Source organism: Zeugodacus cucurbitae, chromosome 2, assembly GCF_028554725.1.
Source record: "Zeugodacus cucurbitae isolate PBARC_wt_2022May chromosome 2, idZeuCucr1.2, whole genome shotgun sequence".
Classification (NCBI taxonomy): Eukaryota; Metazoa; Arthropoda; class Insecta; order Diptera; family Tephritidae; genus Zeugodacus; species Zeugodacus cucurbitae.
The window spans coordinates 35,694,431-35,720,285 of NC_071667.1; the positions used below are offsets into that span (position 1 = coordinate 35,694,431).

At 39.9% G+C, this 25,855-nt stretch overlaps 1 protein-coding gene across 5 annotated transcripts in view; it reads right to left on the reverse strand.

Moving 5' to 3' along the window:
- The window catches only part of LOC105220076 (neprilysin-3), a 307,341-nt gene that overhangs the window by 39,274 nt on the left and 242,212 nt on the right, over window positions 1–25,855 (reverse strand). For all 5 annotated transcript variants that reach the window (XM_054226090.1, XM_054226088.1, XM_054226089.1 and 2 more), the window contains one exon: window positions 21,006–21,061. In XM_054226090.1, the coding sequence (XP_054082065.1) occupies window positions 21,006–21,061 (56 nt within the window). The remainder of the gene's footprint in view (window positions 1–21,005; window positions 21,062–25,855) is intronic.

Below are 25,855 nucleotides of genomic sequence, written 5' to 3' on the forward strand. Positions count from 1 at the left end.
TCACTTTATAATGTATACATAAGGAACCGATAAAGATAGCGAAATAAAACTCTACACAAATACTGTATTTGAGCTGTGACATCACTTGTGAAAAAATTGTCAAAATCGAACCATGACTTTTCAAGGCCCCTGATATCATACATGAAGAACTCAGTGCCTAAGGGTAATTTTTCACCGAAAATATGGGTAAATCTCTAAATAAATTGCGAGAGTATAAAATGTTCGGTTGCACCCGAACTTAGCCTTTCCTTACTTGTTATTATTTGTTGTATTCCATTCCGATATAATCACAGATCTAAAATTCAAGAAGTATGTCTTAACAGAGACCGAACTGTACCACCTAGCAAACTTGCCAATTATACTAGGTCCATACGAGAATATCATGAAATCTAAATATGTGGCAGAAGAAAACAAAGAATAAATAGTTCTTAGTAATTAAATAGAGGCACTTCGAAATCGTAGACTCCAACGTTCTTTAAACTTTTTAGTTTCTATTCTCAAGTTTGTCACCGGTACTCCTGACTATGACGACCTTATAGCGATCAACACTGCACTGAATCAGTTGCTATAAAATAATAATCAACAACGGTAGATTAACAGTCAATTTAAAAAAATACTAGAAACACTAAAGCCAAATTTAATTACTGAAGTTTACAATGAATTAGAAGCAATCACGAATACCATTAATTTTGTTGAAACAAGAAACCTCAAAGACATTCAAGAAATTGTGTCCATAGAAGATGGAACGGACAACGTGTCAACGGTCCAAACCTGTTAAAATTTAATCACAGTAGTAATTTAGATAATAAGGTATATTTCAATCACGATCAGCAAAGATGTAATTCATGACCACCAAGATGAACAATTAGAAGTTCTAAAAATATATTATATTCGAAAAATGTATAAATACATGATTCCTATTGAAGAACAACCAGAAAAGTTCATATTGTACCTTATACTTATTGTAATACCTTTACCTTTTTTAATCTATGCTGCTGTAAAATAATGTGATTACTATCGAGCACATCTAGAATATAAGCAAGTAAGGAAGGCTAAGTTCGGGTGTAACCGAACATTTTATACTCTCGCATGGTAAAGATTAATTTAATTAGTATGAATATGAAAAAACACAATCGTTTTTCACAGTGAATGCAAATTTCTTACATCAATATAATAGGTATTATAGATTTTATTAATTAAATATAATATTTCATTTTTTTTTTTAATTGTAAAAATATATTTTTTCAAACAGTCTTACATATATGTATATATTTAGCAACATTTATTTTACTTACATTTAATTTATTCTTAAAGTATTTAATTCTTTAAATTTAATTTGGAAGCAACAACCGCGCCGTTTGTTCTGCGTTTTCCAGACTAGATAAAGAAGCGAAGCGTATGGGTCTGGTGGTGAATGAGGACAAGACGAAATATCTCCTGTCATCAAACAAACAGTCAGCGCACTCGCGTCTTGGCTCCCACGTCACTGTTGACAGTCATAACTTTGAAGTTGTAGATAATTTCGTTTATCTGGGAACCAGCATTAACAACACCAACAATGTCAGCCTTGAAATCCAACGCAGAATCACTCTTGCCAACAGGTGCTACTTTGGACTGAGTAGGCAATTGAAAAGTAAAGTCCTCTCTCGACGAACCAAAATCAAACTCTATAAGTCGCTCATTATTCCCGTCCTGATGTATGGCGCTGAAGCGTGGACGATGACAACATCCAATGAGACGACTCTTAGGGTTTTCGAGAGAAAGGTTTTGCGCAAGATTTATGGTCCTCTAAACATTGGCAACGGCGAATACCGCAGACGATGGAACGACGACATTGACTTAGTTTAGCGAATAAAAAGACAGCGGCTACGCTGGCTAGGTCATGTTGTACGGATGGAAGAAAACACTCCAGCTCTGAAAGTATTCGATGCAGTACCCGCTGGAGGAAGCCGCGGAAAAGGACGACCTCCACTCAGGTGGAACGACCAAGTGCAAAATGCCCTGGCTTCACTTGGCGTTTCCAGTTGGCGCCAAAAAACAAAAAGGAGGAATGAGTGGCGCGCTCTGGTGGATTCGGCTATAATCGCTTAAAGCGGTTCCTACGCCAAATATATATACACATATATTTAATTCTACCTTTTAATTATACAAATTCTTATAGTTTAACAAATAATACAAATTATTTAAATTTTCTTAGTTGACATATGTATATATTTATTTTATTTTACATTTTTTTTCTAAAAAACTATTTTTAAAATTGGTAAGCTATTCTTATGCCATTATGTGTGAAAAAGAGAAATATTGTACTAAGTCTTAGTCCGAAATGGAGACACAAATACCATCATGCTAGCTATGCACTGTCTCATAAGTGATAGCATCAAGACGGGAATTATCCATATTCGAAAATGCCCAATCAATTTGAGTACCCGCGGGAGTAGTTGAATAGTCTATACTAAACAAAGAACTAAAGTATTTTTCTTGAAGACGATTTCTTATTGTACTCTCTGTAAACTGGAGGATGGAGTCATATGTAGAGTTCACGTAGGTGAGGAAAGTTTCTGACTGTCATTCACTTGGGAGTGGCCAGGAACGATTCTTTTACATGTGGCTCAAGCAGCTCACGACTTTCGGTCTTAGACCAAGTGTCCTCTGGGTAGCCAACAGACAACCGTTTGGAGGCGAGCTAAAGTGAGATGGTGAAACCCGCTTATGCGGTTGTGCGTAGGGTTTGGGATCCACCACATAAAAACACCTCCCCAATGAAAAGGAAGAAACAGCCTCGGATGAGAGACCCCAATTTTGATGACGATCACTGCAAACGTTTTAAGGACTACGAATTAAGGGCATGCACCTGGAATGTTCGGACCCTTAATTGGGAAGGTGCCTCTGCCCAGCCGGTTGATGTCCTCGTAAGAGTAAAGGCTGACATCACCGCAATCCAAGAAATGCGATGGACGGGACAAGGACCGAAGAAGGTGGGTCCTTGTGACATCTACTACAGCGGCCATATAAAGAAGCGCAAATTCGGTGTGGGATTCGTAGTGGGAGAGAGACTCCGTCGTCGAGTCCTGGCATTCACTCTGGTGGATGAACGTCTAGGTTCTTCAACATATCGCTGATTTGCGCCCACGCCCCGACGGAAGAGAAAGACGAAGTGATCAAAGATACCTTCTAAGAGCGCCTAGAACGTACCTATGAGCGCTGCCCCCGCCACGATGTCAAAATCGTGCTTGACGATTTTAACGCCAGGGTGGGTAAAGAAGGTGTCTTTGGCACAACAGTCGGAAAATTCAGCCTCCATGACGAAACATCACCAAACGGTCTGAGGCTGATCGACTTAGTACTAGATTCCAGCATAAGAAAAACCATCAAGCTACTTGGCTGTCCCCGGATCGAATCACTCGCAACCAGATCGATCATGTTGTGATAGATGGACGACATGTCTCCAGTGGTTTTGATGTGCGTACGCTTCGTCGTCCCAACATCGACTCACACCACTATCTTGCAGCAACTAAGATACGCAACCGCCTCTGTGTAGAAAAGCGCACACGTCAAAAAACACAAGGAAGGTTCGACATCAAGAAGCTGCAATCACAAACGACAGCCGAACGATTTTCTACTCGACTTACACTCCTGCACTCATCAGCTTCTCGGTATAAGGGAACTGTGGGACGGCATATCAAACTCCTTACGTACAGCTGCAACCAAAACCATTGGTTTTCGGAAAAGCCCAAAAAACAGCTGGTATGATGAGGATTGTCGTCTCGCAGTGGAGATAAAACAGAATGCCTACCTCGCAATGTTGCGATCGACCGCAACACGAGCGGGATGGGAAAGATAGAGAGCTGAAGAGGGAAGCGAGACGCAATTGCAGACAAAAAAGAAAGAGGCCGAAATGTGTGAGTATGAATAGCTTGACAAGCAGGCCGACAGGGGTAATGCTCGGAAATTTTACGAAAAGATCCGGCGACTAACTGAAGGTTTCAAGACCGGAGCACACTCCTGAAGGACCCCCAGAGGTGATCTAGTTATTGATGACCAGAGTATACTGAGTTTGTGGAGGGAATACTTCTCCAGCCTGCTGAATGGCAGTGAAAGTACAACACCAGGAGATGGTGAATCCGATTCCCCAATCGACGACGATGGAGCAGATGTTCCATTGCCCAACCGCGAAGAAATTCGAATAGCAATTACCCGCTTGAAGAACATTAAGGCGGCGGGGGCCGATGGGTTACCGGCCGAGCTATTCACATACGGCGACGAAGAGCTGATAAGGTGCTTGCATCAGCTTCCTTGCAGAATATGGTCGGAAGAAAGCATGCCTGACGATTGGAATCTCAGTGTACTCTGTCCAATACACAAAAAGGGAGACCCCACAATTTGCGCCAATTACCGTGGGATAAGCCTCCTCAACTTCGCGTATAAGGTTCTGTCGAGCGTACTGTGTGAAAGACTAAAGCCCGCCGTCAACAAACTGATTCGACCTTATCAGTGTGGCTTTAGAAAATCAACAGACCAGAAATTCACCATGCGCTAAATTTTGGAGAAGACCCGTGAAAATAGGATCGACACACACCATCTCTTTGTCGACTTTAAAGCTGCTTCCGACAGTTCGAAAAGGAGCTGCCTTTATGCCGCGATGTCTGAATTTGGTATCCCCGCAAAATTAATACGGCTATGTAAGCTGACGTTGAGCAACACCAAAAGCTCCATCAGGATCGGGAAGGACCTCTCCGAGCCGTTCGATACCAGACGAGGTTTCAGACAAGGTGATTCACTCTCGTGTGATTTCTTTAACCTGATGCTGGAGAAAATAATACGAGCTGCAGAGCTAAATAGAGAAGGTACAATCTTCTATAAGAATGTACAGCTACTGTCGTACGCCGATGATATCGATATCATTGGAAACAACACCCGCGCCATTAGTTCTGCTTTTTCCAGACTGGATAAGGAAGCGAAGCGTATGGGTCTGGTGGTGAACGAGGACAAGACGGAATATCTCCTGTCGTCAAACAAACAGTCAGCGCATTCGCGTCTTGGCTCCCACGTCACTGTTGACAGTCATAACTTTGAAGTTGTAGATAATTTCGTCTACCTGGGAACCAGCATTAACAGCAATAACAATGCTAGCCTGGAAATCCAACGCAGAATCACTCTTGCCAACAGGTGCTACTATGGACTAAGTAGGCAATTGAAAAGTAAAGTCCTCTCTCGACGAACAAAAACCAAACTCTACAAGTCTCTCATCACTCCCGTCCTACTTTACGGTGCAGAAGCGTGGACGATGTCAACATCCGATGAGACGGCACTAGGAGTTTTCGAGAGAAAGGTTTTGCGGAAGATTTATGGTCCCTTAAACATTGGAAACGACGAATACCGGATACGATGGAACGATGAGCTGTATGTGGTATTCGACGACATAGACATAGTCCAGCGAATAAAAAAACAGCGGCTACGCTGGCTAGGTCATGTTATTCGAATGGATAAAAGTGCTCCAGCTCTGAAAGTATTTGATGCAGTACCCGCTGGTGGAAGCCGAGGAAGAGGGAGACCTCCACTCCGATGGCAGGACCAGGTGGAGAGGGACCTGGCTTCGCTTGGTATAACCAATTGGCGCCAAACTGCCAGAAGGAGGGATACGTGGCGCGCTGTTTTGGACTCTCTAAAACCGCGTAAGCGGTGTCTACGCCAATCAAGAAGAAGAAGGACTCAGTAGTAAAGACTTCTTGAAGTTCTGCAATTAAATGTCTAAGAGGAAAGCTGAGTTTCAGTAAAGAACCAGAATATTATTGTTGAAACATTTAAGCAAAACTTCTTCTAAAACTTTGCGGTCTGAATACATTTTCTTTACAAGTTTTGATTCTATAGAGCTAGCATTACTATGCTTTGCATAAATTATAAGGCCCCGTTTATTTCGGTTACTTGTCTCAGTGCTGTCTATCCGCAGCTCGTTTATTAAAGAAAATCCCGGTATCTCAAAATGTTCACCAGGAAAGCTCCAGGTTTCTACGAAGCATAAAATATCTGACGATAGCATCAGGCAGACGCCTTTTATATCGTTAATGTGAGAGAGGAATAAAATTTCCTACAATGAAGAGACCTTCTGTGGTTGTAGCTCGACTACAAGCGATATATATCGAAGCTTTACTATATGTGGCACCCTGACTTTTACGAATAGTTATTCCCACAGTCGGAACAACTGGAAATTGATTTCTTTTAATTGAAATTTGTTCGTTTTATTTATATTGGAGAGATCTCAGAACTTTTTCAATTGGTGTCCAGGAACTTTCTATAGGGTGAGGCTTTTTTGATCGTGTTATCAAACCAACAGAAGGTTCCAAGAATTTAACCCAAAGAATTGATGGAAAATTATAATGAAAATATAATTATGAAATATTTTCATTCTCGCTTATACCAATTCCTTTAGCTGAGTCTTTAGCAGTTGAAAGGGTAGCCTCAGTTGGAATCGACTAAGCTTAAGGGCAGTAAAATGATTTGTCTCCCCGTTGGACCAAAATAAATGTATCGCATCATCGGGAACTTCTTCGGAACTAACTATACGAGTTTCAATTAGCGTTCATTATTCGTCATAGTACCGGATGCCATACGGTTTAATGCTATTGCAAAAGCCTGATCCTCTTTTTCCCTCAATATTTCGGTTAATTCAAAGTATTTGAATAAATCCCGAAAAGGGGAACCAACTAAAGTGCTGTATGCATCATTTGGATTAGAAGAATATCCACCTACCTTCAACAGGTGAAAGTTGCTTCAAATCACCAAACTCTATAATCGGTATGCCAGCGAAGGGACTTTCTGTTTTGAAAATTTGTTTTAATCTGGCATCAACAGAACTAAACATACGAGCTAAGTGGCCTTAACTCTCTATTCAGCTGATTAACAGGTAAAGAAAATATTGAGTGAAGCGTCAGTCCCCCTATTCCGAAGGTTGCTTTACCTATAGGTGCGCAAAGAAGAACTTTCAAGGAGCTTGGATTGGATCCCGGTGTAGAATTAAAGCGATGACTTCATAAAATGGGCGTCTTATTTTTAGCTGGTGCATCAAATGAGTCAAGTCGGTTCTTTCCTTAATATTAAGACTTTGGACTAAGGAAAATAATTCCCCAACTGGAATTAAAGGGGGTAGTTTAATTAGTCTAATATTGCAATCAGATTCAATATCATTATTTGTTGAATCTTCTCCGTGCAAGTCCAACAAATTAATAGTTGGGTTTATTTCTGGAAGACCTAAGACCCTGGATTCATTTTCCACAATGGGCAGCTCATTTCGTGTACCTTCTTCTAAGTCTAAATTTTCCTCAGTTAGAATGCGATATGCTATGCAAGTTTGTTCATTATCTTTTTGAATAACATCATGTTGCTCATTCCGCCATGGATAGAAAAGCATTACCATTTCGCGGAAATAGTCAGCTATGGCCACATCAGGACTAACTCTTCTATATCGAATAATACAAGGTTTTGTTCGTTTTTTAACAAAACCGCTACCATCTCTAAGGCGAAAGGCAATTCTAACTGATCGGGCCGCTGCACATAACGGTCTAAACTATCAGCTACAAATATTTTAGTAGAATCTGAAGGAAGGTTCTGCAGTTCCGCTATACATTTTACCATTCGAACACGTTCCTCCGGTCGTGAGTTATTTAAACATATTTCTGCATTACTAGCTGACTATTCTACTATCTCTCAGGAAATATTCAAAATCATTTAAATTCGAAATGTCTTCTATAGTCAGAGTTGAATTTAAAACATTTTGAATTCTAGAAAAGTTTTCCTTATGTCTTTCCGAAATTTCGATATCTTCAGAAAAGGGAATCAATATTTGTGCGGAAGGCATTGGTTGGTATGGTATACCAAAACGACAAAATTGTTGTCCTCTTATTTCTCTAGTACAAGATCGACTGTGGTAATGCTTTCGGTAACCCAAGTGGCTCACCGAACCATCTGTAGAAAGAAAATTGTCAATAAAATCGATAACTTCAGGGAACGTGTGAGGATCTTGAAGATTGATCCTTGGAGCATTATTAAGCCAATACATGTCATGCACATGCGGGGAACCTCTCTGTTGAAACTCTACTCTCCAATAATAGTTCTTAACAAAATGTTGAATCAAATTTTGTACAAAGTTTTCGTTTAAAAGATTTTGTTCCGTAACTCGGTTGCGTGAAGAATACTTTCTAAGGCAAATGGATGTGCTATTCTTTATTTGCAACAGCTTTAATTTTTTGTAGTTGTAGAACAATTTTGGTATGGTGCATGCTCTTCGGTCATAACGGTGAATTTCAGAACATACTATCTTGCTATATGTTTCAGAGCATGCACGTTTCTGCCCAACATACATATATTGTTCCAAATGACAATTCTTCTGAATTATTATCTTGAATTATGTCAATTGGTCTTTCCCTTCACCTCCCGCTAAACGGTTATAGTCCAAATTTTCTAAACAAATATTATCTAAAAGGGTCTCTTGTCCACCTGGATTTAGCTCTACAGGTAACGGTACTATGGGATTACGATTACCTGAGAGGGTATTATGGGAAGTCTGATAACTGCAAAGCTTCCATAATTTTTTGGGGACGTATTGTATCAGCCATATAATCATGATTGTATTCCAAACGCCTTCTCAAGTGAATTTGAATCACATGAGTTTCATCAAATGAACGAGGTAAAGATGTCACAATATTGTTAACTGAAATGGGTATATTAACAACGGCATCTTTAACTGAACTTTGTCCTTGATATCCCAAGTACGGATAAAAGGTAATCTAGGCATTATTAGCCGATCTTCAATTGGAGTTAATTCTTTTAAACACTCTGGTATTTCAAGAAAGTGCAGTCCATTTGATAAACAAATTTTGAGAATTTTATTTTTAGCAATTGCATGTTTGCAAGTTGCACAGAAATTGTAATTTCCATCTTCAGAAGGAAACCTTTGCATTAAAAAGAAGGCGGATGCAGCTTTGGGATGACATTGAGCAATAGTTGAGAAATTCAACTTGCGTATGAAAGCCATAACCCTCCACAGCAAATGCATATCAGGGTAGGACCTTTCTTAATATTTTGAAAATAAATGTTTTTAAAACCGGTTACATTTACATGTTCATCAGATTCTATAAGATTATTCTCTCTATTTATTCTAACACATTGGGACTGCCGTTCGTTTTGAATTTGTCTATTGACTAGGATACACCTATGAAGGCGAATCTGATTATGTCGATGGCGTCTCTGATTCAAAACTTCTTCCCTTGCACCACTTCTGATAAGCAAACGACGCTGTGTCTCTCTAAAACGTTCCTCTGATGATTTTGTCTCCTAGTCCTCTTTTGAGTAGTATTTATATTTTGTTCAACTGACCGTATCACGGGATCTAATCTGCGATTAGCGTGGCTTTCGGTATCTTGTGATTGCTCACTAATTCTATACGCATTATTTGACCGCAGTAGTTGGAGGATGGAGTCATATGTAGAAGTTGACGTAAGTGAGGAAAGTTTCTGACTGTCATTCACTTGGGAGTGGCCAGGAACGATTCTTTTACATGTGGCTCAAGCAGCTCACGACTTCCGGTCTTAGACCAAGTATCCTCTGGGTAGCCAACAGATATCCGTTTGGAGGCGAGCTAAAGTGAGAAGGCGAAACCCGCTTATGCGTAGGGTTTGGAACCCACCACATAAAAACACCCCCCAATGAAAAAGAAAAAACAGCCTCGGATGAGAGACCCCAATTTTGATGACGACCACTGCAAACGTTTAAAGGACTAATTAAGGGCATGCACCTGGAATGTCCGGACCCTTAATTGGGAAGGTGCCTCTGCCCAGCTGGTTGATGTCCTCGTAAGAGTAAAGGCTGACATCACCGCAATCCAATAAATGCGATGGACGGAACAGGGACCGAAGAAGGTGGGTCCTTGTGACATCTACTACAGCGGCCATATAAAGAAGCGCAAATTCGGTGTGGGATTCGTAGTGGGAGAGAGACTCCGTCGTAGAGTCCTGGCATTCACTCCGGTGGATGAACGTCTAGCCACAATCCGCATCAAAGCGAGGTTCTTCAACATATCGCTGATTTGCGCCCACGCCCCGACGGAAGATAAACACGATGTGACCAAAGATACTTTCTATGAGCGCCTAGAACGCACCTATGAGCGCTGCCCCAGCCACGATGTCAAAATCGTTTTTGGCGATTTTAACGCCAGGGTGGGTAAAGAAGGTGTCTTTGGCACAACAGTCGGAAAATTCAGCCTCCATGACGAAACATCACCAAACGGTCTGATGCTGATCGACTTCGCCGGGGCCCGAAATATGGTCGTCTGCAGTACTAGATTCCAGCATAAGAAAATCCATCAAGCTACTTGGCTGTCCCCAGATCGAATCACTCGCAACCAGATCGATCATGTTGTGATAGATGGACAACATGTCTCCAGTGTTTTTGATGTGCGTACGCTTCGTGGTCCCAACATCGACTCGGACCACTATCTTGTAGCAGCTAAGATACGCATCCGCTTCAGTGTAGAAAAGCGCACGCGTCAACAAACACAAGGAAAGTTCGACATCGAGAAGCTGCAATCACAACCGACAGCCGAACGATTTTCTACTCGACTTGCACTCCTGCTCTCTGAGAGCACTCATCAACATCTCGGTATAAGGGAGCTGTGGGACGGCTTATCAAACTCCTTACGTACAGCTGCAACCGAAACCATTGGTTTTCGGAAAAGTAAAAAAACACAGCTGGTATGATGAGGATTGTCGTCTCACAGTGGAGAGAAAACAGCCTACCTCGCAATGTTGCGATCGACCGCAACACGAGCGGGATGGGAAAGATACCGAGAGCTGAAGAGGGAAGCGAGACGCATTGCAGACAAAAAAAGAAAGAGGCCGAAATGCCTGAGTATGAAGAGCTTGACAAGCAGGCCGACAGGGGTAATGCTCGAAAATTTTACGAAAAGATCCGGCGACTAACTGAAGGTTTCAAGACCGGAGCACACTCCTGTAGGACCCCCAGAGGTGATCTAGTTATTGATGACCAGAGTATACTGAGTTTGTGGAGGGAACACTTCTGCAGCCTGCTGAATGGCAGTGAAAGTACAACACAAAGAGACGGCGAACCCGATTCCCCAATCGACGACGATGGAGCAGATGTTCCATTGCCCGACCGTGAAGAAATTCAAATAGCAATTACCCGCTTGAAGAACAATAAGGCGTCGGGTGCCGATGGATTACCGGCCGAGCTATTCAAATACGGTGGCGAAGAGCTGATAAGGTGCTTGAATCAGCTTCTTTGTGAATATGGTCGGAAGAAAGCATGCCTGACGATTGGAATCTCAGTGTACTCTGCCCAATACACAAAAAGGGAGACCCCACAATTTGCGCCAATTACCGTGGGATAAGCCTCCTCAACTTCGCGTATAAGGTTCTGCCGAGCGTATTGTGTGAATGACTAAAGCCCGCCGTCAACAAACTGATTGGACCTTATGAGGGTGGCTTTAGACCTGGAAAATCAACAACAGACCAGATATTCACCATGCGCCAAATTTTGGAGAAGACCCGTGAAAATAGGATCGACACACACCATCTCTTTGCCGACTTTAAAGCTGCTTTCGACAGTACGAAAAGGAGCTGCCTTTATGCCGCGATGTCTGAATTTAGTAGGCAATTGAAAAGTAAAGTCCTCTCTTGACGAACAAAAACCAAACTCTACCAACTCTCTTATCATTCCCGTCCTACTTTACGGTGTAAAAGCGTGGACGATGTCAACATCCGATGAGACGGCACTAGGAGTTTTCGAGAGAAAGGTTTTGCGGAAGATTTATGGTCGCTTAAGAATTCGCAACGGCGAATACCGCAGACGATGGAACGATGAGCTGTATGTGTTATTCGACGACATAGACATAGTCCAGCGAATAAAAAAACAGCGGCTACGCTGGCTAGGTCATGTTATTCGAATGGATGAAAGTGCTCCAGCTCTGAAAGTATTCGATGCAGTACCCGCTGGTGGAAGCCGAGGAAGAGGGAGACCTCCACTCCGATGGAAGGACCAGGTGGAGAGGGACCCGACTTCGCTTGGAATAACCAATTGGCGCCAAACTGCCAGAAGGCGGGATACGTGGCGCGCTGTTTTGGACTCGGCTATAACCGCGTAAGCGGTGTCTACGCCAGTCAAGAAGAAGAAGTTGCATACGCCTTCTATTTTCAATGCGGCTAAGTACAAGAGATTTTCTACTTAATCTAGGCATTATGAATCAATAAAAGTTGCTTACCAAAATATTGAAAATAATAATTTTAAAACCTTATAATTTTATGGCTCAGTTCCAGGTAATTAAATCCTTTTTATTGACCTTCCAGTTTTCTGCTTCTTTTGAGGTGTATAATTTTATGGGTCCGCCCGTCCGTCCGGTATTTAAGAGAGTGATCCTGAGTTCCCCTCCAGTTCCCGTTTAATTACACTTTTTATTGTAAAAACCGTTAAAAAACAGATACATCTATTTTTATATTGATATGAAAATTGTCTATATACTCCATCTAAATACCAAAGGCGGGAAAATAGTTTGACATGTTGGCAAAAACTTATATTAAACAAGTAAGGAAGGGTTAAGTTCGGGTGTAACCGAACATTTTATACTCTCGCAATTTATTTATTTAACTTTATTTATATCATACAATTTACAATTTGACCCACATATTCGTCATATATATTGTATAAAGTCCATTGAAAGTTGGAAACCATAATATTAGGTTAGAAGCACCGAGGTCCTCATGTTCGATTAATGGGGCCTTGAAAACCTATGGTCCGCTGCCACACTGTATCGTATTGTACCGATATCTTCACTAGTGCTAACTTTATATATTGTAAAGTTAACGATTCAGATCGTCTTCATAGTTCTGGTATATAGGAAGAAGGCGTGTTCTGAAGCGATTTGGCCTATTTTCACAACATATAATTGGGATGTAAGGAAACTATTACAAACCAAGTTTCATTGAAATCGGTCGAGTAGTTCCTCAGATATGGTTTTCGACCCATAAGTGGGCGATGCCACGCCCATTTTCCATTTTGTAAAAAAATCCGAGTGCAGCTTCCATCTGTTATTTCTTATGTGAAATTTAGTGCTTCTGGCGTTTTTCGTTACTGAGTTAACTCACTTTTAGTAATTTTCAACCTAACCTTTGTAAAGGAGGTGGGTGTGGATATTATCCGATTTCAACTAATTTCATGGTGTGTGGTTGGGTACGTAAGAGAACTGACTGCAGAAAGTTTAGTTTTTATAGCTTTATTGGTTTGCGAGATATATACAAATAACCGATTTGGGCGCGGGGCCACGCCCACTTTCCCAAACAAATTACATCCAAATATGCCCCTTCCGAGTGCGATCCTCTGTTCCAAATTTTACTTTTATAACTTTATTTATGGCTAAGTTATGACACTTTTTGTGTTTTCGGTTTTCGCCATTTTGTGGGCGTGGCAGTGGTCCATTTTCGAAAGCAACCCTCTCACGGTCCCAAGGAACATGTGTTCCAAGTTTCATCAAGATATCTCAATTTTTACTCAAGTTATCCGTTGCACGGACGGACAGACAGACATTCGGATTTTGACTCGTCTCGTCACCCTGATCATTTTGATATATATAACCCTATATCTAACTCGTTTAGTTTTATGACTTACAAACAACCGTTATGTGAACAAAACTATAATACTCTCTTAGCAACACCTGTTGCGAGAGTATGAAAATGTTGCAAGTCTTAACCAACAAAAATCAATATATTCATCACCAATAACAAAAATTTTGGCTGCCGAACTATATACGTATACTTTTCGTTAAATTTTATAGCGGTATATTATGCTAATACCGATACAAATTCAATTAAAGAGGTAAATTTCAGTATATTGCGTATGCGAGGGACCAACCGAGCAAATAGGAGAAGTAGTAACTCAATATTATAAATTTTGGAACAGAGACACGTTATTAGAAAAAAAATGAGTTTGCATATATTTAGGAAATTTTCAGGAAAAAATAGCAATGGGCACTAAAGTCCTCATTCGATATCTGGGCCCTTGAAACGTTAGGGACTGATTTCAGTGTTACATACAACCGCTAGGTACAGTAAACAAATGTTCAAAGGAAATCAATAATCGTGATTCGGCGAAACCGTGAATGGATATATGGGTTTTATGGTCGTCAGCTTATGGTTGCTTCCGATTCTGTTGGCCTTTCCTTGCCTTGATTAAAACACGTGCTTCAACTTGTGTCTCTACTAATTACTCTTATTCGGAAAGTGGCGTGTTCTAGATGAATATGCGTAAAAGAATAAAGGTGGTGTGATCTTTGTGAGAATTCGCTGAAGAATGAGAATGAAAGAATAATGACAGTTCTGCTAACTGCGATGCAGATAAATTAATAAGTGCTGCCAAACCATCGGATTGATGGTGCTGCCCTTGGGTGTTAGGTGTGTTCGCGTACTACACTGCCACAACCAACCAGGGTCGCTGATCTCAGCTGGAGTCGGCCCTGCGTTCTCTGTCGATTGAAATTTTTCTAATTTTGTTTCGGATGTCCAGCGTGAAATACTTCGGATGACGTTTTATTACTGCGAATGGTCCGTCATACGGCTGCTGCAGTGGGGGTCCAATTGCGTCGTTTCGCACGAAGACTTGCGTACATTGATGGAGTTCCTTTTGTATGAATGGTTTTATTTTTGTGTGGTGTGCCGTTTGAGTCGGTCGTATCGATTCCATTGCATGTCTGAATTCTTGAACAAACTCTGCTTCGTTTTGGTACGGCTTCGGTTCGGTAAAAAATTCTGCTGTTAGTCGCAAGCTTTTTCCGTAAACTAGTACCACCGGTGTTGCCTGTATGTCCTCTTTAAATATCGATCGAAGTCCAAGCATGATGAGCGGTAACTCGATTGCCCAGTTTCGCCGATCTTTACATTTTAGTGCTGCTTTTAGTGTACGATGAAAACGCTCAACTAAACCGTTGGCTTGGCCATGATATGCGGTTGTGCGGAGGTGACGTATACCTAGTCTTTCGTTGAGCTGCTTAAAAACTTGACATTCAAGTCGCCCCTGGTCCGTTGTGATTTTAGAAGGTACACCAAATCGCGTGATTCATGTTTCTATGAGTGTGGTGGCGACAGTTTCAGCCGTTATGTTCTTGATAGGTATAGATAGCTTCTGGTCATTGCGTAAATCTGTCGTTTGAAGGCCGACTATGTCGATGTTAATATGGTCGAAACGTGACTCTGTGGTATCGTAAAGTCCGGGTGTGGTCTTATTATGCCGCTGAATTTTCGATTTTTGGCATGGTATGCACTGCCTTGCCAAGGTTGCAACGTCCTGGTGAGTGTTGGGCCAGACGAACCTTTGTTTGATGAGTCGGGTAGTCGCTCGAATACCACGATGTGCAATGTCGTGTGTTGCGTTAAAAATTGTTTTGCGACATGACTTCGGAATGTAAGGTTTGCATTTGTTATTTGAGATATGGCAATATATCTGTTGTGCTGAATTGAGCACGGGCATCTTAGTCAAAATTATGCTGTAGCGGTCGTTCCCTTGAAGAATGGATTTCAGTTCACTGTCCGCATTCTGTTCTGCCGCAATGACCTCGTAGTCGATAGGCTCGCGTTGCATTACATTGATGCGTGAAAGGAAATCGGGTACTTTGTTTTCTTTACCCTTTACGTAACGTATATCAGTCGTAAATTGGCTGACGTAATGCACGTATCGGAGGTGTCGTGGCTCTACCTTTTCGGGTTTCTGTTGAAAAGCGAAAGTGATTGGTTTGTGGTCGGTGTAGATCGAGCAACATCTACCTTCGAGTTGGTCGGCGAAGTATTTACGCTTTTATATACGGCGAAAAGGTCTCTTCAGTATGTACGAGACGAGGCGCATCGACTGATAGTGTGAGTTGTGCGTTTACTTGTGGATGCGCGAGCAGGGTTGCATTGGCTAATTTTAGTTTAAAATCGTTGAAAGTTTTTCGCTTTCGTTGGATGTGACTAAATGACCGAGATACCTCTCGTTTGACTGACCAAAAACACATTTATTGCCGTTAACGGTTAAGCTGTTTTGCTTTAAACGCTCGAACACAATTCGAAGGTGTTGCTTATGTTGAGCTTCGGTGCAGGACGCGATGCAGATGACGTCTAAGTATGGTACGACAAAGTCTAACCCTCGAAACACACTGTCTATGTGTCGTTGAAATGTTTGGCCCGCTTTGCATAACCCAAATGTCATGTATCGAAATTCGAATAAGCCGAACGGAGTTGTTATGGCCGTTTTTTCGATTTCGTCGGGATGCATGGGTATCTGGTGGTACGCCCTTTCTAGGTCGATAGTTGAAAATATGCTTTTGCCCGCAAATACTTGATGAAATGTCTGGATATTTGGAATGGGGTACCAGTCCTTTTCGGTGACGGCGTTTAGTGCCCTATAATCCCCGCACGGTCTCCAGGTATTGTCCTTTTTAGGGCCATATGAAGTGGCGAAGCCCATTGACTTTTGGACGGCTGGCAAATACCCTTCGCCATCAGGTATTCGAATTCCGCTTTGGCGGCTTTTAGTTTTTCGAACTCCTTTACTATTGCCCTTGTCGAACAGTTCGATTTATGGAAGGAAATTTGTATGAAATTTGACTTATATTGCCAATTTAAGATTTCGAGTTATAGAGAACTTCGAGTTATAGAAGTAAGGAAGGGTTAAGTTCGGGTGTAACCGAACATTTTATACTCTCGCAATTTATTTATTTAACTTTATTTATATTATACAATTTACAATTTGACCCACATATTCGTCATATATATTGTATAAAGTCCATTGAAAGTTGGAAACCATAATATTAGGTTAGAAACACCGAGGTCCTCATGTTCGATTAATGGGGCCTTGAAAACCTATGGTCCGCTGCCACACTGTATCGTATTGTACCGATATCTTCACTAGTGCTAACTTTATATATTGTAAAGTTAACGATTCAGATCGTCTTCATAGTTCTGGTATATAGGAAGAAGGCGTGTTCTGAAGCGATTTGGCCTATTTTCACAACATATAATTGGGATGTAAGGAAACTATTACAAACCAAGTTTCATTGAAATCGGTCGAGTAGTTCCTCAGATATGGTTTTCGACCCATAAGTGGGCGATGCCACGCCCATTTTCCATTTTGTAAAAAAATCCGAGTGCAGCTTCCATCTGTTATTTCTTATGTGAAATTTAGTGCTTCTGGCGTTTTTCGTTACTGAGTTAACTCACTTTTAGTAATTTTCAACCTAACCTTTGTAAAGGAGGTGGGTGTGGATATTATCCGATTTCAACTAATTTCATGGTGTGTGGTTGGGTACGTAAGAGAACTGACTGCAGAAAGTTTAGTTTTTATAGCTTTATTGGTTTGCGAGATATATACAAATAACCGATTTGGGCGCGGGGCCACGCCCACTTTCCCAAACAAATTACATCCAAATATGCCCCTTCCGAGTGCGATCCTCTGTTCCAAATTTTACTTTTATAACTTTATTTATGGCTAAGTTATGACACTTTTTGTGTTTTCGGTTTTCGCCATTTTGTGGGCGTGGCAGTGGTCCATTTTCGAAAGCAACCCTCTCACGGTCCCAAGGAACATGTGTTCCAAGTTTCATCAAGATATCTCAATTTTTACTCAAGTTATCCGTTGCACGGACGGACAGACAGACATTCGGATTTTGACTCGTCTCGTCACCCTGATCATTTTGATATATATAACCCTATATCTAACTCGTTTAGTTTTATGACTTACAAACAACCGTTATGTGAACAAAACTATAATACTCTCTTAGCAACACCTGTTGCGAGAGTATGAAAATGTTGCAAGTCTTAACCAACAAAAATCAATATATTCATCACCAATAACAAAAATTTTGGCTGCCGAACTATATACGTATACTTTTCGTTAAATTTTATAGCGGTATATTATGCTAATACCGATACAAATTCAATTAAAGAGGTAAATTTCAGTATATTGCGTATGCGAGGGACCAACCGAGCAAATAGGAGAAGTAGTAACTCAATATTATAAATTTTGGAACAGAGACACGTTATTAGAAAAAAAATGAGTTTGCATATATTTAGGAAATTTTCAGGAAAAAATAGCAATGGGCACTAAAGTCCTCATTCGATATCTGGGCCCTTGAAACGTTAGGGACTGATTTCAGTGTTACATACAACCGCTAGGTACAGTAAACAAATGTTCAAAGAAAATCAATAATCGTGATTCGGCGAAACCGTGAATGGATATATGGGTTTTATGGTCGTCAGCTTATGGTTGCTTCCGATTCTGTTGGCCTTTCCTTGCCTTGATTAAAACACGTGCTTCAACTTGTGTCTCTACTAATTACTCTTATTCGGAAAGTGGCGTGTTCTAGATGAATATGCGTAAAAGAATAAAGGTGGTGTGATCTTTGTGAGAATTCGCTGAAGAATGAGAATGAAAGAATAATGACAGTTCTGCTAACTGCGATGCAGATAAATTAATAAGTGCTGCCAAACCATCGGATTGATGGTGCTGCCCTTGGGTGTTAGGTGTGTTCGCGTACTACACTGCCACAACCAACCAGGGTCGCTGATCTCAGCTGGAGTCGGCCCTGCGTTCTCTGTCGATTGAAATTTTTCTAATTTTGTTTCGGATGTCCAGCGTGAAATACTTCGGATGACGTTTTATTACTGCGAATGGTCCGTCATACGGCTGCTGCAGTGGGGGTCCAATTGCGTCGTTTCGCACGAAGACTTGCGTACATTGATGGAGTTCCTTTTGTATGAATGGTTTTATTTTTGTGTGGTGTGCCGTTTGAGTCGGTCGTATCGATTCCATTGCATGTCTGAATTCTTGAACAAACTCTGCTTCGTTTTGGTACGGCTTCGGTTCGGTAAAAAATTCTGCTGTTAGTCGCAAGCTTTTTCCGTAAACTAGTACCACCGGTGTTGCCTGTATGTCCTCTTTAAATATCGATCGAAGTCCAAGCATGATGAGCGGTAACTCGATTGCCCAGTTTCGCCGATCTTTACATTTTAGTGCTGCTTTTAGTGTACGATGAAAACGCTCAACTAAACCGTTGGCTTGGCCATGATATGCGGTTGTGCGGAGGTGACGTATACCTAGTCTTTCGTTGAGCTGCTTAAAAACTTGACATTCAAGTCGCCCCTGGTCCGTTGTGATTTTAGAAGGTACACCAAATCGCGTGATTCATGTTTCTATGAGTGTGGTGGCGACAGTTTCAGCCGTTATGTTCTTGATAGGTATAGATAGCTTCTGGTCATTGCGTAAATCTGTCGTTTGAAGGCCGACTATGTCGATGTTAATATGGTCGAAACGTGACTCTGTGGTATCGTAAAGTCCGGGTGTGGTCTTATTATGCCGCTGAATTTTCGATTTTTGGCATGGTATGCACTGCCTTGCCAAGGTTGCAACGTCCTGGTGAGTGTTGGGCCAGACGAACCTTTGTTTGATGAGTCGGGTAGTCGCTCGAATACCACGATGTGCAATGTCGTGTGTTGCGTTAAAAATTGTTTTGCGACATGACTTCGGAATGTAAGGTTTGCATTTGTTATTTGAGATATGGCAATATATCTGTTGTGCTGAATTGAGCACGGGCATCTTAGTCAAAATTATGCTGTAGCGGTCGTTCCCTTGAAGAATGGATTTCAGTTCACTGTCCGCATTCTGTTCTGCCGCAATGACCTCGTAGTCGATAGGCTCGCGTTGCATTACATTGATGCGTGAAAGGAAATCGGGTACTTTGTTTTCTTTACCCTTTACGTAACGTATATCAGTCGTAAATTGGCTGACGTAATGCACGTATCGGAGGTGTCGTGGCTCTACCTTTTCGGGTTTCTGTTGAAAAGCGAAAGTGATTGGTTTGTGGTCGGTGTAGATCGAGCAACATCTACCTTCGAGTTGGTCGGCGAAGTATTTACGCTTTTATATACGGCGAAAAGGTCTCTTCAGTATGTACGAGACGAGGCGCATCGACTGATAGTGTGAGTTGTGCGTTTACTTGTGGATGCGCGAGCAGGGTTGCATTGGCTAATTTTAGTTTAAAATCGTTGAAAGTTTTTCGCTTTCGTTGGATGTGACTAAATGACCGAGATACCTCTCGTTTGACTGACCAAAAACACATTTATTGCCGTTAACGGTTAAGCTGTTTTGCTTTAAACGCTCGAACACAATTCGAAGGTGTTGCTTATGTTGAGCTTCGGTGCAGGACGCGATGCAGATGACGTCTAAGTATGGTACGACAAAGTCTAACCCTCGAAACACACTGTCTATGTGTCGTTGAAATGTTTGGCCCGCTTTGCATAACCCAAATGTCATGTATCGAAATTCGAATAAGCCGAACGGAGTTGTTATGGCCGTTTTTTCGATTTCGTCGGGATGCATGGGTATCTGGTGGTACGCCCTTTCTAGGTCGATAGTTGAAAATATGCTTTTGCCCGCAAATACTTGATGAAATGTCTGGATATTTGGAATGGGGTACCAGTCCTTTTCGGTGACGGCGTTTAGTGCCCTATAATCCCCGCACGGTCTCCAGGTATTGTCCTTTTTAGGGCCATATGAAGTGGCGAAGCCCATTGACTTTTGGACGGCTGGCAAATACCCTTCGCCATCAGGTATTCGAATTCCGCTTTGGCGGCTTTTAGTTTTTCGAACTCCTTTACTATTGCCCTTGTCGAACAGTTCGATTTATGGAAGGAAATTTGTATGAAATTTGACTTATATTGCCAATTTAAGATTTCGAGTTATAGAGAACTTCGAGTTATAGAAGTTTGAGTTATGGAAGCAAATTTGTATGAAATTAATGATCATGATTAGCAATTAAAAAATATCTCCCGTATTTAATCCTCGAGAATTACGAAACTCAGTTTCAGTATCTGTTGTTCGGTTTCATCCGCACTAAACCCTTCCTTACTTGGTCAAAGTAAAACTACATATGCTATTCAAATACTTTTTACAAAGACATTGTTACTTATTTTACTTACCTATTGAGTGGCTTAATGTATCATAGAATACTCTTGAAATTATTGGATAAGCCCATCTAAAACGAGAAGGTCACATCTTAATTTTTTATGTATAAAAGACTTTCAAAGTTAAAAATACATTAGTTAAAGTTAGGGAAAGATAAGTCCAGACCCATTATAATTTTTCATACAATAATACGCCTCGTTGAAAATTAAGGATGAAAAATTAAGTGAAATTACGAAGGTACCCACACTTGGTGCGTTACATATATAATAAAGTGGAGCGATATTCAGTCAAATAAGTATCCGGAAATTCTTATTTTAAACTTTCCCGTGGAGAATATAAAAAAAATCCCAGGTTGGCACAACTGTTAGCCACTATTCTGTTAATTTTTATTGATATGTGTAATTTAGTTTGTTTACGGCGTCATCAGGAACAAGTCAACGTTTTGACACAAGAAATTTCGTTTGAAACACAAAATTTCACACAAACTAATTATAATTTGTTAATTACTAACTAATTCTAGAATTTCCGGGTACTTCTTTGACAGAATTTATTATAAAAGTATAACACACAAAGGTTTTTTTATCAACATTTCCCACGTTTTGGCATAAGAAATTTCGTTTGAAACCCAAAATTTCACACAAACTAATTATAGTGATAGCAGCCTTGATCTAACAAAACCATCTCGTTTATTTTCCCACAAACTGTACTCGATGCTTCTGTACCAATTTGATGCAGCGTCCACGGCTTGGGGCTGGCATGTACCAAGACCGTTTTTAACAATATCTTTCAAGGTTTCATCAGACATATTTAAAGTTAGAGGTGGCTCAGTTATATCACAGTCTCGCCAGATAATAATATTGTAGGTATGACGGTAGATTCGACTATTGGCATTGTTTGACAAATTTATAATTGAGATTGAGGTCGATTTTCTGCCTAAATGTAATAAAAGATGACGTAGTGGTAACTCATTTGACAGATAAACCACTGGCCTATTGAATTCTTCCTCCACCATCTTTCAAACCTGTATTCACTACAGTTCCATCGCACCCAAGAACAGCTAATTCACTCAGATTTACCGACTTAGATTTCAAATGTATGTAATAATATAGTATTTTTAATATTTTAGGTATCTCCGACTCACATGTGGCATTGCCAAAATACTAGTTACTCCTTTGATCCGATAATATCTTATAATGATCTTCTATCTGTCGTTTTCCTTAAAATTTCCCTTGATTATCAATGCGAACCAAAGACCATTCCTTCCGTCAAAATTCAAATCACGAAGTATTTTATTGCAGTCCGCTTCTTGTAAAGTTGATCTCATCTTAGTTCTTTCACGGCGCAACTTTGAGTGATCAATGACACAACTTGGATCGTTCGATGAAATAATTCCAATGTCTTTTAAGACAGAAGATGCTGTAATGGCAGCGTGTCTGTCGGAGACACCAGTACGATCACACGCATGGGCTAATGACAGTAAATTCTATCTTTTTGCAGAGGTGATGATAATTTCCCCTTAACCTGTTCTGGGTCGTTTTGGTTAGGACTAGATGGTACAAGAAAACTATCACATGAGCTGCTGCTTTCAATTGAAAAGTCATCAGCCAAAGAACAAGAACAACAGAGCTTTTCGAAATGGTGTATATCTGTGTTATGCGATATATTGTAACTAAATCTATACCGCCTATCACAATTTTAATTTTTGAGCTTTGGTCGAGTAAGAAACTTACTTCCTCCTTGGGAACACGACATCCTTTTAAACAGCTACCAACCTTTTTGATATTTCAAAAATAGTCGGCACGTTTGTTGTTTTATCGGGCTTTAATTCATGTTTTATGAACACATAGCATTTCACGTAGGTATTTTAGTAACAGATAACTTTTCCGGTAAACCAAAGACAGGACAGCTCGTCGTTTGTCATGTTTGAACGAGAGACATATTTCTGCTATTATGACAATTAATAAGTTTTAATATATACTATGTTATAAACTAAACTACAAGCATCATATACATATGTATACTACTTTCAGTAAATATCCCGATTCCAGCGGTAAACTTCGATGTAAAAAATAAATGAACGCGAACTCGAGAACTGCTGTAAGCGCGCGAAAACTCTAAAAGTCACTATCACCATATCGGTGGGTGTAAAGAAAGTAATACCCCTGAAAGTAATATCTCCCTGAGACGTAACCCGCATGTTTTAAGATCATTTATCTATCTATGATTATTATTTATCTATCTTACTCTAACATAACATTGCTAAGAACATCAAATAGCGTTTATCAAATGTTTGCGAATATATGAGTATTTGTGATAAATTGTCAAAACATCATGTCGATGGGGGCACCTCTAAGCATAGTACGAGATTACTGATTTTTCTTGTGTTTCATTTTTACCTAAAACATCAACTTTCTACAGGTATGCCAAAGCAAAAATCAAAATAAATGTAAAATCGCTCTACCCATATATAATCTATACAGTGTTATTTTTGTATAACGTTTCAATTATTCTTTTATTCTTCCGACATGTTGCTGGTTGTTGTTTGATAAAAAATTTAAAATTAAAATTTAAATTAATTAAATGATTTAGATATAGAGTTATATTTTTACATATAAGTAATTACGATGATTATTGGTTAATCGATTCACTGCTACTCCCACAAGCTGGAGTTAAGCCACAACTAAGCAAAATATTAAGTTCTCTAAAGGAAATTCGTGGTTGTATAATTATTATTATTGTACAATAACATTGTGTAAAACATGTTCTCAAGCGTACCTTATAATAGTAAATCAGTCCCGCTCCCGTATTAGGTTTTTTGTGCATATCCCATAAATTATTAAAGCTATATGAACCAAACTTCTTTGGTATGTCATGAAATTGAAAAAAAAAAAAAAATATTATATTATGATCACGCCCACCTCCCATACAAATGTAGTATACATCTCAGAAACTACTGGAACAATTTCAACGAAATTTGGTTCATAACATTTCTTTGGCATTCCAATGCTGTAGTTTTAAAATCGATTCACAACCATACCTACATTCACTATACCACAATTCTTTTTTTATAACAAAGTCGCTAAGGGTGAACCCACACCGGAGCAGACAAAAACGTTATTCTACAACAGCCCATAGTTGCATATGGGCCAACCCACACCGAACAAGACGAAACAAAAAGGCATGTTCAATCCTTGACTTGTTGGAAGTGATGTTGTCGAACTTCTTATTGTTCGTATAGCCAACGCACACCAAATGCGACAAATTTGCAGCAAACCGTTTTTGTTGTCGAACAATATATGCTGAGCTATTGCACAACCCACACCGAATCAAACAAGACAAGCAAACCTAGACATGCCTGAAAAGCCCGTTTCGTTGCTTATCGCTGCACCGTTGTTTTTCAAAGACAACATCATAATTTAAAATAGATATTGACGCGCAAAAATAATATTTTTAATTGATGTAAGAATGGGTCTTCATATCCATAATATAACAAGTAAGGAAGGGCTATGTTCGGTTGTGACCAAACATTTTATACTCTCGCAATTTATTTATTTGATTTTATTAATATTATATAATACACAATTTAACCCACATATTCGTCATATATATTATATATATTGTATAAAGTCCATTGAAAGTTCGAAACCCTAATATTAAGTTAGAAGCACCGAGGTCCTCATGTACGATATATAGAGGACTTGAAAACCTATGGTCCGATTTCGGCGATTTTTAGGAAGGGGCTGCCACACTTTAAATGAGGCATTTATGCAAAGTTCTGTTCCGATATCTTCACTAGCGCTTAACTTATATGTATATTGTAAAGTAAATGATTCAGATTGACTTCACAGTTCTGGTATATATGAAGTAGGCGTGGTTGTGAACCGATATTTTCACAACATATCATTGGGATGCAAGGAAAATATTATAAACCAAATTTCATTGATATTGGTCGAGTAGTTTCGGAGATATGGCCATGCCCACTTCTCAAAAAAAATTACATCCAAATATGCCCCTTTTATAGTGCGAACCTTTGTACCAAATTTTATTTCCGTAGCTTTATTTATGGCTTAGTTATAGCACTTTATGTGTTTTAAGTTTTCGCCATTTTGTGGGCGTAACAGTGGTCCGATTTTGCCCATGGAAAGCAACCTTCCTATGGGGCCAAGAAACAAGTGTGCCAAGTTCCATCAAGATATCTTTATTTTTACTCAAGTTACAGCTTGCACAGACGGACGGACAGACAGACATCCGGATTTGAACTCCACTCTTCACCCTGATCACTTTGGTATATATAATCCTATATCCAACTCCTTTAATTTTAGGTGTTACAAACAACCGTTATGTGAACAAAACTATAATACTCTCTTAGCAACTTTGTTGCGAGAGTATAAAAATGAATCGCAAAATGTGTTGCTAAGCGCATAACTCGAGAACAGCTTAAAAGATTTCACTAATAATTTTCTTACAATATTCCTTGCAGTATGGTTCTTACGGAGAGAAAAATTTAAAAAATTGCATCTTTTCACTTTTCAATCTCACATACAAACAATTTGTAATTGATAGATATAAAAATGAATTGCTCTGTTCGTTAGTCTCGCAAAAAGTCGAGAACGGCCAAACCGATCTAGCTAATTGTAGTCTTGAAAGGAGAAAGTACATATCGAGCCTTTACCGCCATTTTAGCGTAAGCGACAAAAACCAAATTTTACAGGTGAAGGCTTTTTTTAAATACTTTTAACCATTAATGTGGTAGTAATTAAAATTTTTGTTTTTTTTTTTCAATTATATATGTAAATGTCTGAAAAGCATTAATGTATGCGAAATTTTAAATTACTACCACATTAATGGTTAAAAGTATTTAAAA